The sequence below is a fragment of the Trachurus japonicus genome, chromosome 12 (genome assembly GCF_045865225.1).
Source record: "Trachurus japonicus isolate A0001 chromosome 12, Traja_1.0".
NCBI lineage: Eukaryota > Metazoa > Chordata > Actinopteri > Carangiformes > Carangidae > Trachurus > Trachurus japonicus.
Genome location: NC_140918.1, coordinates 18,046,386 through 18,060,461, shown reverse-complemented (window position 1 = coordinate 18,060,461; position 14,076 = coordinate 18,046,386). Strand labels below are relative to the sequence as shown.

At 41.3% G+C, this 14,076-nt stretch overlaps 2 protein-coding genes across 2 annotated transcripts; one reads left to right on the top strand and one right to left on the bottom strand.

Annotated features, from left to right (window-relative positions):
• The first annotated feature begins 74 nt into the window (after window positions 1-74).
• Window positions 75-3,339, top strand: timcc (TIM double twin CX3C motif chaperone). The gene is made up of 3 exons (XM_085793678.1): window positions 75-357; window positions 1,479-1,619; window positions 3,107-3,339. Exons 1-3 carry the CDS (start codon window positions 271-273, stop codon window positions 3,293-3,295), a joined length of 417 nt encoding a protein of 138 aa, XP_085649804.1. The 5' UTR covers window positions 75-270; the 3' UTR covers window positions 3,296-3,339.
• Window positions 3,340-6,890: 3,551 nt separating this feature from the next.
• gmcl1 (germ cell-less, spermatogenesis associated) lies at window positions 6,891-12,908 on the bottom strand. Its single transcript, XM_085793677.1, has 15 exons — window positions 12,797-12,908; window positions 11,794-11,980; window positions 11,558-11,677; window positions 11,361-11,457; window positions 11,171-11,268; window positions 10,944-11,056; window positions 10,793-10,858; window positions 9,709-9,793; window positions 9,527-9,617; window positions 9,295-9,435; window positions 9,115-9,184; window positions 8,920-8,995; window positions 8,671-8,816; window positions 7,488-7,575; window positions 6,891-7,390 (listed from the first exon to the last, which is right to left on the bottom strand). Exons 2-15 carry the CDS (start codon window positions 11,971-11,973, stop codon window positions 7,247-7,249), a joined length of 1,515 nt encoding a protein of 504 aa, XP_085649803.1. The 5' UTR covers window positions 11,974-11,980; window positions 12,797-12,908; the 3' UTR covers window positions 6,891-7,246.
• Between the last annotated feature and the right edge of the window lie 1,168 nt (window positions 12,909-14,076).

Genomic DNA, 14,076 nt, shown 5'->3' with positions numbered 1-14,076 from the left:
GGAAGTCTGACCGAAACGGATTCGGAAGATGATTTTTTTTAAACCGGTTACGGAAGAAAAGCGGAAGTGACGCAACAAGCAGCTCTTCTGGTGAAGCATGCTTGAATGGAGGTGACCTTAGTTATTATTGTATAGAGAAGTAAATATAGTGGGCGACTGCTGTGAACAGAGCAGGTGCACGTCGCCAGTCCCGTCCGGTTTAGATGCTTTTATTAAAGTTGGATTCAATATTTCTGAAGAGTTTGTGAGTGAGCAGCACGAGCAGCAGAGATGGCAGAGGCACACCAGGCACGCGTGCAAAATGGGGTGGAAGAGATGGTCCAAAGCCTGGAGAGAGACCACATCCGTAAGATGCAGGTAGGTGTCTTCACCTGTGGACGCGTGAAATGTAACGTGCAGAGCTGCTTTGTGTGTCTACTATACTACCTGTCTGTCTTGCTCTCTCTACCTACACCTGGCTGTCCACATCACATGTAGGGCTGAAACGATTCCTCGAGTAATTCGAGTACCTCGATTACAAAAAATGGTCCGAGGATTTTTTTCTGCCTCGAGGAATCGTTAATTTAATTGTAGTTCAAGCGGCCGCACGGACTTTCAATGTGGCACAACGTGCGCCGTAACGTAACCTATGAACGTAACCGTGCACGCCCCCCCCCCGCGCGGCCGTTCGCCGCGGATGACGGCGGAGATGGGGAGGGGGGCGGCGGCGGCGGCGGCGAGGCGATGGCCGCGATGACGGGGGGACGGTGGCGAGTGGCGACAACACAGCAGAACAATCCTGCCTAGGAGCTATCCATGGTTAGGCTACTTAACCAAAGTCTCTTGAAATATCAAACAAAGAAAAGGACTATGGACTGTGGAAGTTTGAATGGCCAAAATACTTAAGTTATCATGACGTGAACCATCTGTTGCGGTGAGACCGTTGATTAGGTAGAAACCTTAACGGGGGGCGGACGTGGGTGTTTGACTGAGGGAGAAAAAGGCGACAAAAAGACAGAAAATGTCTCTCTATAGGCACTCTAGTTGTAACACGGCCCTTGCATACCACAGCAGCACGTCTTCCATGTTGCAGCATCTCCACAGAAAACATTTTTGATATCTTGAAAGTAATTTAATTTTATTTATTTTTGATATCTTGAAAGTAATTTAATTTAATTTATTTTTATTTGTGTTTTATTTATTCTTATTTATGTTAGCAGCAGTCGCCTCTTTAGTAATGTTTCAAGACCAGAAAATACTTGCTTGTGAATTTAAGAAATAAAAACAGTTGATTCTACAAAAGGAAACCAATTGGTCATTCATTATTGAGTGAAATATGTTATTTTCTCTTGTGTATTCATAATTGCTCTTTAACCAAGCAAAAATACGTTTTATCCGATTACTCGATTAATCGATGTAATTTTCAGTAGAGTACTCGATTACTAAAATATTCGATAGCTGCAGCCCTAATCACATGTCACGTTGTCTTGCTGCTGCAGGGTCGCATGTTCAAGTGCAGCGCGGAGTGCTGTGACCGCTCCACAGACTCCATGTCTCAGGTGCACCAGTGCATCGAGAGGTGTCACACTCCGCTGGCCACGGCTCAGGGACTGGTCACCGCGGAGCTGGAGAAGTTTCAGGTGAGAGACGTGACATTGTCCACGGTCACCACTGAGCAAACACTGCACCACCTGACAACACAACTGAGTAGGCTATGTGGGATTAAAAACGTGGACGTTTTGCATAGTGTAGTAAGACAACATCCCTATGTCAGTGTGACATTAGTTATTATAACATAACAGAGGTGGTATAACCACTGACTGACTATAAAACACGGCTGTGCCCCTCTCAAAAAACTCTTCCGCTTCCTAGGGCGTCCCATTTCACATATAAATGCAAAACTTAAAGCAGAAGTAAGCGATCCGGTGGTTTTGGCTAACTTCCTGTCAGCCGATGGAGTTAGCAGTCCCCGCCCTCGTCCCTACGTCACCACATTCACGCGCATCCCTTGGCTGCACACACAGAGAGGACCGCCCCTTTATGCCGTTCTCTCTCCTCATTGGATAAAGCTTGTAGGATACAAGGAAAGTTTTCTCCTCGGCTTACAGCAGAGCAGAGTGACTGACAGACCCGTGTTTCAGACCAAACACTCTATATAAGTGATTGCTGTCGGAGGATACAACAATTTAAGACTTATATTAACACAAAAATATCGCTTACTTCTGCTTTAATGTTTTTACACTTGGGTTTTTTAAATAGATGTGTGAATAAAATAAATGAATCAATGAGCGAGACACTTCTCTATATATTTCTCACTATCCATATATCCCACAACCTTATGAACAATGTGTGGACACAATTTAAATACAGTTGTAATTCTAATGTTATAATCATGATTTGTAAGATTAAACAACTTACATTTATTCTCACTACATAGGTTTTATTGCTGTATTTCTCCTTATCGGCCTAAACTTTAAAGTCAGTACTGGTATTTATGTTTTTTCAAAGCCAATTTAATTCAGTTCAGATTTTTACAATCGAAGCTGAGCAATGTCCCTGAGGATAAATAATACTGAGCCTTGCAGCCAAATATATCAATCAGTTTAATTTGTTTCAAGTTTAAAATTAGGCTTGAGAGCAAAAAACAAACAAACAAATATTAAGTCTGATACAGCTGCATCAACAACATCGCCCATGAGAACAAGGGTTTTTTCTTGGAATTAAAGTGAAAAGAACAAAAACAATACAGTTCTGAGACACAGTACAAAAGCAAAACTCCCACGTGGAGATCAATATCATCACCTCATCCTTTTGCTTATGCATTTATAAAAAGCAATATACAAGGCCCACTCAAAGAAATAATTGTCCATGCTGTCATACATCTGATCCCACTTCTCAAAACTTTTAAAACTGTTCTTGAAAAAAGAGACGTATCCAAGTTTCTGAGAAAGACGCGTCACCTGGCCCCAGTCCATAATGTTTGCAGAAACACAAATTAAATCTCACTATGTCTTTGACATAAAAATAAACATGTCCACTTGGACTTCTCCCTTCCTGTCTGTGTTGAGTCTAAAGTCCTTTTTTCTGTCCTCTTTGCCCCCACCCCCACCCCAACTCTACCCTCCAGGACCGTCTGACCCGATGCACGATGCACTGCAACGACAAGGCAAAAGATCTGTTTGACTCCGGCGCCAAGGAGCCGGCCGTCCGGTCGCTGATGGACCGCTGTGTGGGCAGTTGTGTGGACGATCACGTTCACCTGATCCCCAGCATGACCCGTAGGCTCAAAGAGAATTTGGACTCTATACAGCAGTGATGAAGGAGGGGGGGTTGGGTGTTGGGTGGGTGGGGGGGGGGGATGGCTGTAGCAATGTGGGGTTAGTCAACAGTTAGAGGGGCTGGAACAACATGAAAAGACATTTTACATAACATGAAGCAAGAGTTTTTGTTAAATGGCCGTGAGTGTGGGTTTCGGTGTTGTGGAGATTTCCACCTGCTCACTGTGATACGTTGTTGTACTGTGTGTGTGTGTGTGTGTGTAATCTACAAAGAGCCGGCTCCTTTGAGACTGAGAGCTGCAGGTTTTTGTCTTGTTGGATCATGCTCCATCTGCAACGAGAAATCCATCTCATGTCACATTGAGGCGTATGTGAACAAGAAACATTTAACATACTCAATACAAATCTGAGTGTCACATTACAAAGTATACACTTCATCATCATGCAGTGTGATTCAGATGTGTGTTATCTATGCATCATTTTGAATGTGCATTGCTTGTCGCCATCGGCACCCCCCTCATCTTCATTTCTTTCTTTTTTTTGTTGTAATTTTACTGTGAGTCATACTGTTATTGTCTTACCTCCCACAATGAGACATGTTTATATAACTGAATTACTGAAGTACTGTAGATGTTAACTGGGTTTGGACTGTATTACTTGCATAATATCGACAACATGAGGTCTTGTAATAATAAACACCAGTGATACTTTCATTCCATGTATTTTTAATGACTGCAAGAGAATATTCTCGATTATATACAAGAAATAGTACAACAGAGGCCAAACTGTATGATGACTTCAGGAACAAAAACACAGGAAGATGTAAACATGTTGCTGACCTGATATAAATCCCACAAACCGTTTCATTGATCCAAATCTGATGTAGTGTTGGTGTTCTTTAGGAAAATGTTGTAATTATACAGCCTGTCTGCTGAAGAGGACTGAACAGTGGATCAGTAAAACAAAGCATACTGCGTCGAACCTGAGAGTAAGAGACACACAGTTGATACAGTGAAATTATTTCTATCAATATTGTAGGAACCAAAGATTTAGTTATAAAATCAGTGAGGAGTGAGTGGGATGTGGAGCTATAGACGATTTACATTTTATCAATATGGAATAACAAGTGTCCTCTCTCAACTCACGTAGTAGATAGGATTGATTTTTGTTTTCTTTTTACCTTGTGAGAAACTTTATTAAGGGAAATAACTGGAGTATTACACTGAAACTTTACTGCAGAGGCCAGAGGAGACTCTGGAGAGGAGCCAGCTGAAAACACAAGTCGTACCACCTACACACTGATCTTTGTACCTCTGTGACAGGAAGGCACTGCAAACAACATCCAATCCAACTGTTCTTCTTAGTGCCTCATAGTCAGCGAGAGAGAGAGAATTTCTAATCTATTCAATCTGCAAATTTCCACCACCTGTGGTTCTTTATCTGATGAATGAAAAATGACACACGTATGCAACAGGAGGTTTATGATTACAGAATTAATCATCGTTTCAAGGTAATAATTACAAGCAGTGGGAGTAATCTGAGTGCCCTATATGAGATCGGACTATCACAGATCATCACCGACAATATTGGAATAAAACAACAGGTCAGCTCTGTGAAAAATGAGTCTCTCTGTTCTTTTCCAATTAATGTTACCAAGCACTAAATCAGACCTGGTCATGGACAGGAGAAATAGTAGCACCAAGGGTTACATTACTCTGTTGAAATTCATTAACAGCCTTGTGGTCGTATTATACCTCCACCAAAACCAGTCAGGTCTCAGGAGGTACGGTCAACACCCCCCCTCCCCCCTCTGCTTCCTAAATTACAGAGTTGAAAAATGACCAGGAAAGTGTTTTTGCGAACATCATGATGTCATAGTGAAGCACAGGAAGAGGTCACCATATCCTTGATCTTTGACTATCAATTGTTTCTTGTCAGTTCGTCCTTGAATCTGAAATTTCCCCATGCCGTTACCGAGGCGCTGTGTTAATGAGAATGTAGCACAGGGACGGACGGACGGACACTCGCTAAACATTTTTTAAAAAGTGTCGATATCCATCAGGTCATTAGCTACAAATGCATTAATACAGAATCAACTGAGCTGCTGCAGTACAGACTGATCGTGTGATAGCACCACAGCCCATGTGCATGGGCAGGTTTATTGGCAGTTGATTGAATCGTGTACATGTTTTCCTTTGCAAAAATAAATCCATACAAATACAAATGAAGTAAAAAATAAATAAATGCCAAATAAAAAAAAAGTTCAAAACCTTTAACGTTTTAAGTTGTTGACAGCAACAGTTGCAGGTATACAGTCACACTGACTGGGATGAATTACAAGTTGCTTTACAAGTCTGAAAACACCCATATTTAATAGATTTCAAAACAACATGAGGCAATATACATTTCCAAAATTGCCACACAATTTTTTCGTAACATAAAAAACACAAGACTGCAAAAGTACTTCATGTGGTGAAGGAGCAGTCTGTTACAATACAAAGTTGATATAATGAAATGAACCAAACTGGAAATGAATAGCAGGGGGTATTTATAGTATGCAGTGAACATCTGAGAGCTGGTGTCGGTCACAGGTTTTCTCACTGTGTAAACTGTGTAAATGAGGCAAAACATCTTCAGACTCCTGAAGCCTTGTGTCTCCTGAAGACAGGTTATTGGTTATTGGGTGAAGTCTGGCTTTCTGACCTCATGATGCTGGTTTTGAGGTTTTAGGTCCGTTGTGTCCTCGGGAAGGACAGCTGCTGTTTTCTCTAGATAACACTGTAGAGCTGGTGAGATTTCCAGTATGAAAGCCTTCACAGAAGTTGCACTGGTGTAGAAAAGCGTGCAGACAAGCGACCGACTTAAGACTGAGACCCCCAAAGTGGGATTAACACAGGGACCCAGTGGAGTTACAGAGAAGGAAAACAGACACGGTAAAAGCGAGATTTTCAGCCTGTCAGTTGGATATGTGGGTGGATGCTCTGTCATCAGCTGCGCTTCATCCACACCTGTTGGTGTGCAACTTTTTTCATGTAGCGGAGAAGGTGAAGGAGAGGGTAAGTGTAGGCAAATACGAGGCTGGGTGTCTATCAGCAGCAGGTGATATAGATGCAAATCCTTTTTTTTCCTAAGTGCTGGCAGAGTTGAGTGTTCGACCACACCCCACAGTAAATAACAGGCCTGGAACTTCCCATACAAGTCGGTGCAGCAACTGCTCTTCTCACACCGATGATTATAGTTTTTTTTCACCATTAACTTCAATTATCTTTGCGATGCAGTTAATCAGGGGACCTGTGACAGTCCGCTGACCTCTGTGTGATGGAAAAATGACAATCTGTTGAGTCGTCTTTCGTCTTGTGTCACGTGGGTTCACATTCGGAGACATCCAAACATTCCTGATAACCGAGAGCGGATCTGGTTTCCAGTTAATCTTGTGGAAGTCGCTGGGTTTTGAGGTTTTGCTCTGCGGTGTGATGTTCAGTTTCACCCCTTTGGTGATGATCCCACATTCCAGGATGATAAACGCTCCCACACACTCACACACACACAACACACCCAGTGGTTACATCGTCTGGACATTCAACTTTAAAGTTCTGGAGTTAAAGCAGATTTTTCCCCCCCCTTTATTTTCACTGGAGGTTTCTCGATGAATGGCTCAGCATCTCAGTCATCACAGTTCCTGACAGAGATCCAAGTACAAGTGAAGCTGCTCTGAAGGCAAAGAGTGGCCTGATCCTTCCTGGCCACCGTGATGCGTCTCTGTCATACTGGAAACTCCATGTACGTAGTATATGTAACTCAGGATGTACCAGAACACTTGAATACATAGATACAAAAACATTTTTCCCATCACACCTCACTGAGTTACACAGCATGCAGACGATATGTCCAATGTGGAAATGGTGTTAAATATGGCAGTGGATTGTACATACAAGCTTGTGTCAGTGTCTCGCCGTCGCCGGAGGAATGCTTAACAGGTGGGACAGGCATCAAGACGACACGCCGCGGGAAGTGCTGTCTTGTTCTGAGGAATCTGGACGGATGTCCGACTGAGGAGACGTATACAGGAAGTTACAGCACACGTAGAGGGGGAATGATAACAAGCGGCTGTCCAGGTTCATCACCACGTACTCCTGAGTGATCGAAGGCAAAAGAAGAGCCATGAGAAAGTCTGTGAGGTAAATGAAAATTGATCCATTCTACATCTCTATCTGAGCAGTGCTCACTGACCTGGTCTTTCTCCAGCGTGAGAAGCTGGTAACCTGTTGAACGACTGCACACCAGTTTTCCACGGCTGTCAAACGAGGCTAGACGTAACCTGGACAAATATTAAACAGAGTTAGTTTCAGTGTTTGCCAAACCAAATGCTGCTGATAAATACACACTGCTCTTATATAAATAGTTGAACATTTTCTATTCACTTTCTTGCTGGGGACTAGTGGAATAGCTTGCCAGAGGATCTCAAACAAAGCAAAAACATAACACAGTTTAAAAAGAAATTAAAACATAGTAAAGCTATAAGATTTCTGCTACTTTCTGTTACACTGAAACCATAAAGAGCTCCAAAGGTTTAACTGAAATAAAGAATTAAAGGGTTGGCACTTATAAGCTGAATAGCTTCAGCCTACATCTTTTCGATCTATGTAACATTTATGAATAAAGTTTGATTAATGAATGCATTATTGAATGTTTGTGATTGATGACTGATGCTGACTGTAACAATTTGTGCAAAAGATCGAATAAACTACTACTACTACTACTTGTTAAACCTATAAGATAATTAAAACGGATGCACCAAAAATGGTGGATTGGGTAGAGGTAATGCTCAATATTTATAGAATGGAGAAGCTGACTTTCTCAGATAGACTAAAAACAGATACTGTTAAAAATTACTGGGAAAACTGGGTTAATTTTGTGTCTCCATTGAGAGCAGACTTTGTGCAGTAAGGACACTGTGTATGGTAGATTATTGATTCCCGTGGTTCAGGCTACAAACTAGTTCATTGTTCATATGTTTATTTGTTTACCCTCCAAGAGGAGAAAAGGGACAATGCAAGAGAGGTGTGAAAATGAGGACAGGAGTGAAAAAGTGTTTCTTTTTTCTTCACATACTCTACTGTAACTTTATTTGAGAATTTATGTCTATCTATGTCTCTGCTCCCTGGTGGAGAAGTATAGGAATGATTTATACTGTTGGAAAATTGTATGTAAAATCTTGATTTAATATTGATATGTGGAATCAATAAAAAAAAAAAGTTAATTACAAAAAACAAAACAACACTTAGCTGCAGCTAATGTAGCTTAGCATGATCATCTTTTATTCAGTGTTTGAAACTGACTGATATGACTGTCAGTTATATCCATGCTTTAGTTTAGGTATATTGACTGTTCAAAGGTGAACCACACCACTGACCTGTACGCCAAATGCCTCCGAGGTTGCAGGCTCACAGCGCCCCCACATGGCTGACTCAAGGTATTCCTTTTGAAGACGATGAAGCGGTTTGTGTAGGTCACCAACAGGTCAAAACCAAAGTTGAAGCCTGTCCACCGCCAGCAGTACTGAGGAGAGGAGAATATCAAGGTTTTTTTTTCTGTAGCAGCTGAACTAGATCAAAGTGTACGAGACCAAAGGTAACTGTGACGGCGAGACTGTCTGACTCACATCTCCATCTTTCGTCAGCTTCCTTCCACACCTCATGCTGCTCAGCTCAAACTCCTCTTTGTTCGCCTCCTGAGGACTAAGGACAGACAGGTGACGGTGACATCACACAACCTCTTTGTACAGTTTTTATAGTTACATCAACACACCGCAGCAGTTAAAATAAATCCATCGACTCATTATGACACAGATACTCACCCGTTGTCATTGTCAAACTCTGTGCGGAGCATGGCAAACCACTGGTTTTTGTACACTGACGTCAGCCAGTCTGGAGTATGAAAATGTTTACAGTGTATTGGTACTAATGAAACTGAAACTGTCTTTATTTGCATAGCATATTATACGATGAAATGATTAAATGCAGAAATCAAATCTTACCTGGGGGTAAAATGTTATCTCTCTCCAGGATGCGTGCAGATGCCAGGTCGTTGATGATGTACTGGAGGCGAACGTATTTGAACACCGAACGAAAAGCTGCACCTTCATCTGTGTCCAAGAAGGGCTCTTTCTCACACAGGTCTGTAGAAGAAAGTCAGGGTAAGATATCTGTTTGTGGCTATCAACAAAACAAAACCGACAGTTCTTTCAGAAGACGTGGTTTTAACAGTACCAGTCCTGCGTTTGCAGAGCCAGGCGTCAGCGTCAGCCAGAAGCTGCTTGATGGGGCCGTCCCAGGACGGGTTGATCTGCAGAAACATCCACTACACAGAGAGAGAAAGAAAGAAAAATATTAGACGAGTGTTTTTATACAATGACTTCATATGAGTTAATAAATAAAACCCTTCTTTTGACCTTTTTCAGAGCTGTGTATACATCCATCTCCACCTGCATGACAAACAGGTCTGAGGACTGAATGAGCAGCTCCATCACCTCCGCCCTGGAAATGTAGTGCAGAAACAAATGTTAGTACCGGTTTTATTAATGTATTATTATTATGCATGTTACTGTGTGTGCAGCTGTGTGAGTAGAGGTGGAGGTGTGTGAGTAAGGGATAGCATGCATGGGTGGATGGGTGTGTGTTTGCAAGTGTGAGTGTGGTTAGGACAGCTGCAGAATGAGGGGTGTGTGTGTGTGTCTGAGGTGGAGATGTAAGTGATGTAGCAGGGGGCATCCCATTTTATGTTTTTTTTTATGCATCTGTGCTTTGCTTTCATGTTTTTTATCCTGTGTGGCTGCAACTATTTATTGATTGTATGTATCTGTATTCTCCAATGAAAGATGAATTTCTCCTTTCTCCTAGGAGACAGTAAAGGCTCATCTTATCTTATCTTTACAGTGGAGATTGAGATGTACACTACCAGTCAAAAGTTTGGACACACCTTCTCATTTAATGTTTTTTCTTTGTTTTCATTACTTTCTACATTGTAGTTTCAAACTGAAGACATCAAAACTATGAAGGAACATGTATGGAAAAAGTTTTAAACAAAGCAGAATATGTTTTAGATTTTTCCAAGTAGCCACCTTTTGCTTTGATGACAGCTTTTTGCACACTTTTGATTCTGTCATCAGCCTCATAAGGTCGTCACCTGGAATAGTTTCCCAACAGTCTTCTCAGAGGTGCTGAACTCTTGTTGGCTGCTTTGCCTTCACTCTGCAGTTCAACTCATCCCAAAACCATCTCAGCTGGGTTTAAGTCAGGTGACAGCTAACACTTTTGTTTTAATTAACACTTTTGTGTTTACTATATAACTCCATATGTGTTCCTTATAGTTCTGATGTCCTAAGTATAAAATCTACGATGCAGAAAGTAATAAAAGATAAAGACAGGCTATTGAATGAGAAGGTGTGTCCAAAATTCACACAGTAACCATTTCTTTTGTTGAATGTTGAACTAAATGAATGTAAAAACCAAAGAATTTGTGAATGGAGTACAAACCCAAGTTCCTTCATCAGGTCGACATTTTGGTGGGTCATCAGGTTGTTCAGAAGCCACTCAAGACACCTGCACAAACAAATAAAAAGTATTAGTAACTTTCTTATCAATTTTTGGTGATTTGAAATAAGTTCGATTAATTAAAACTTTTTACTTTTTCATGACTGAATCCAGGCCGTAGATACTGGCACAGGCGTAGTAGCCGCACACAGTCTTTGCACTGATGTTTTCCTTCATGGTCTCTCCACACTGCTGGATCAAACCATCCTGTCGACAACAAAGAGGCATGAGACCTGATTTGGTTTTGAATCATCATGTGATTGAATTTACACAAAATCAGTTTATACATTTGTGACAACTGACTTCTATCAATGTACTGACCAGCTGTAGCATACAAGCCGCCGCAAGAATACTGACGACTCTGCTGGGCTTGATCAGGACGTCGTCGCGGTACAGGGATCCAAATACGACCTGTAGGGCTACACACATAGAGCAGCGTAAAGCTATCAGTAAAATATATGAATTAACAAACACAGTCAACTGTTGGTTTCTGTGATGTAAGTGCTCGCACCTTCAGTGTCAATGTTTTGGTCCGGGATCTCCAGGTTGATTTCCATCATGTTGGACTCCTTCCATGAGCCGCTGAACATACTGGAGAAATATCCTGACTGTTGTGAAGTACAAAAGAGAGGAGGAATAAGTTTAAAATGATAAATATAACCTACGTATAAGAATATATTTGATATGGTTTGTGTTATTATACGTTACCTGGCACAGATAAACTTTGTGGAGGTTCCACTCTTGTCCCAGAGCAGAGATTCGAATGTCACTGTTTTCACCGTTCAGGAACAAGGTTTGATAAATGTACCGCGACGTGCTTTTCAGTTTCTTCCTGCACACACAGACAAAAAGCAGAGAAAGGACAGAAACCAGAGTTAGATAAAATAAAACTGATAACTGAAAGACATTTCACAGTGAACTGATCACAGGCTCTTTGAGTGGACTTGCCTGCGAGGTGTATCTAGTAAGGCGTCGTCCTCCTCCTGTTCACTGTCACAGTCACACTGGGCATTTCTTTTCCTCTTCTTACACTCACAGCCGTGTTTGCGGCTCGTACTCGTGCCCTCTGCGACCTCCTCGGGGCCCTGAGAGGGCGACTGGAACCTGCTGCCCAAACTTCCCATCTCCGCCCTCTCATAGAAAGACACACGAAGAAAACAAAGCCATTGTCAGAAACAAACAGGCCAACTGTCTTAATGTTGAAACGTCGCTTTGTAGATCAATGTATTGATGAGAGCACAGTCCGTGAGGGACTTTGGATTTTGCAGTGTTGTGGTGTAGCTTGTGTTGGAGTTTTCATTTACCTGTTTTTAATGAACAGATCACAGTAGCTCATATTCACAATGACAGCTTCAAACTATATGCTTTGTTACACACCAAAATCCTAAAATATTTAGTTTATAATAACATGACAGTTTTAGTGAGTGTGTGTATCCAGCAAATAACTGGCATTTCGTTTGACAAATCGCTTACATGATTGATTACCATTGTTTAATTATGTTGCTAATTATCTGTTGATAGGCTAATTGACAATTTCAACTCACACATCTTTAATAAAACTCCATTACAACTTAGCAACACGACTATTATGCATATCATTTAGGCGATTTGGCGTCTCCCACTATCAACACGAACACGAAGCCCGTCATTGAAAATGATATTATCTAGTTAAGTGTTCAAAAAAACAAAAATGTCATTGGATCATATTAGATTTTTGGATGTGGTGCTGACTGTGGTAAAAGGTCAAATGTAGCGCCAGAGGCTTTGAGATCTGTACAGTGCACACTTTACATCTGTAAGGCCTCAGGGAGGCAACAAAACAAAACCTGAACCAAGTTTCTATAGCTACAACTTGCTCATACAAAAGTCTCCCTGCTCATCCAACATCTGCAAACCACATGTGGAGTCTGATAAAGAAAAAACAAAAACGGGCTGCGTTAACTCACCTGACGACCAGCACGGGGCAGGCTGAGGCAGAGGAGGTGTTAGGGTGGTTTTGGACGGTAAACAGAGGCTGATAATCTCCCGGACAGACAGACAGACAGACAGACAGACAGACAGACAGAAACCAGCCGAGCAGGAGCTAACCTCAGAGCTAGCTTAGCTGCCGATTCACAGACAAAAAAACACGTCTAGAAACAGTAACAGCGCGACTTCTGACCAGCTGCCCCTCCACACGAGCCTCCAGACGGAAAACCCCTCTGTGGCTCCGCTTACATTTTCTCTAATTTGTCGTTTGGTGTAAATACAGGAGTAGGTGATGGTGTGTGGTCTGAACTCTGCTGTAGCTGCTTTTGTTATTCTTCTCCCTCTTCTTCTGTCGCTGGTTGCTGGGCTGCCTACGTCACACGCCGCTGCTCCGCTCAGCGGCGCCGCCTCTCGCGAGACCGGAGGATTACACCTGTCACCTGTCCGGAAACTACATCAAATCTTGACTTTATTTTCATAGATGTTAATATAATACATCCATGAGATGGACAGAGTACTCGACCCCAGTAGCTACTTGAGTAAGAGTACAAATACTACTGGTCAAAATTTACTCCGTTACAAGTAAAAGTAGCTCAGTCGACATGTAAGAGTAAAAAAGTACTTGCTTTTAAATTTAAGAGTAAGAGTAAAAGTAAGAGTAAGAGTAAATTTCTTATTTTTCACATCAATGAATTACTCTGATTTTTTCTAAATTAATTTAATGACCTTTTAACTCTTGTTTCTGAGAATTAACTCTTTGAAACCACCTGCACTGATGTGCTGCTTTAGGGGTCAGGGTTTCCTTCTTTGACTAACACAGCTTGTGTCCAATAGTATTTTAGAAAAAAAAAAAAAGAGCAGACCTGAAAGTAACGAGTACTTTTCATCCTTCCTAGAAATCAACTCGAGTAAAAGTAAAAATATTTGTCTTGGAAATGTATTCAAGTAAGAGTAATAAGTACCAAAGAAATCTAATACTCAAGTAAAGTACAAATCCTCTGGATATGTACTTAAGTACAGTACTCAAGTAAATTTACTCCGTTACTGTCCACCACTGATTTTTTTCTCTGTTTATTTGATGTTTGTTTATTTTATTTCATCCCCTTATATCTTATGTTTTGTATATTTATTTTTGAATCAAGGTTTCATCTGGTGTCTGTTTTTGTTGAAAAAGAAAAAAAAAGTTGTGACTGTTAGCTGTGCAAATATTAAATGTTATCATAAGAGAAAAAAACACTTGACTTTATTTTCAAAGGATA

Excerpts from the sequence above, each read along its gene's own strand:
- gmcl1 (XM_085793677.1), bottom strand. The coding sequence starts at position 11,973 with ATGGGAAGTTTGGGCAGCAGGTTCCAGTCGCCCTCTCAGGGCCCCGAG. Across the intron at positions 9,185-9,294 it reads AGATAACATTTTACCCCCAG|ACTGGCTGACGTCAGTGTAC; the intron begins GTAAGATTTGAT and ends TTCATACTCCAG. Across the intron at positions 8,996-9,114 it reads GAGTTTGACAATGACAACGG|TCCTCAGGAGGCGAACAAAG; the intron begins GTGAGTATCTGT and ends GTCTGTCCTTAG.
- timcc (XM_085793678.1), top strand. The coding sequence starts at position 271 with ATGGCAGAGGCACACCAGGCACGCGTGCAAAATGGGGTGGAAGAGATG. Across the intron at positions 358-1,478 it reads ACCACATCCGTAAGATGCAG|GGTCGCATGTTCAAGTGCAG; the intron begins GTAGGTGTCTTC and ends TTGCTGCTGCAG. Across the intron at positions 1,620-3,106 it reads CGGAGCTGGAGAAGTTTCAG|GACCGTCTGACCCGATGCAC; the intron begins GTGAGAGACGTG and ends TCTACCCTCCAG.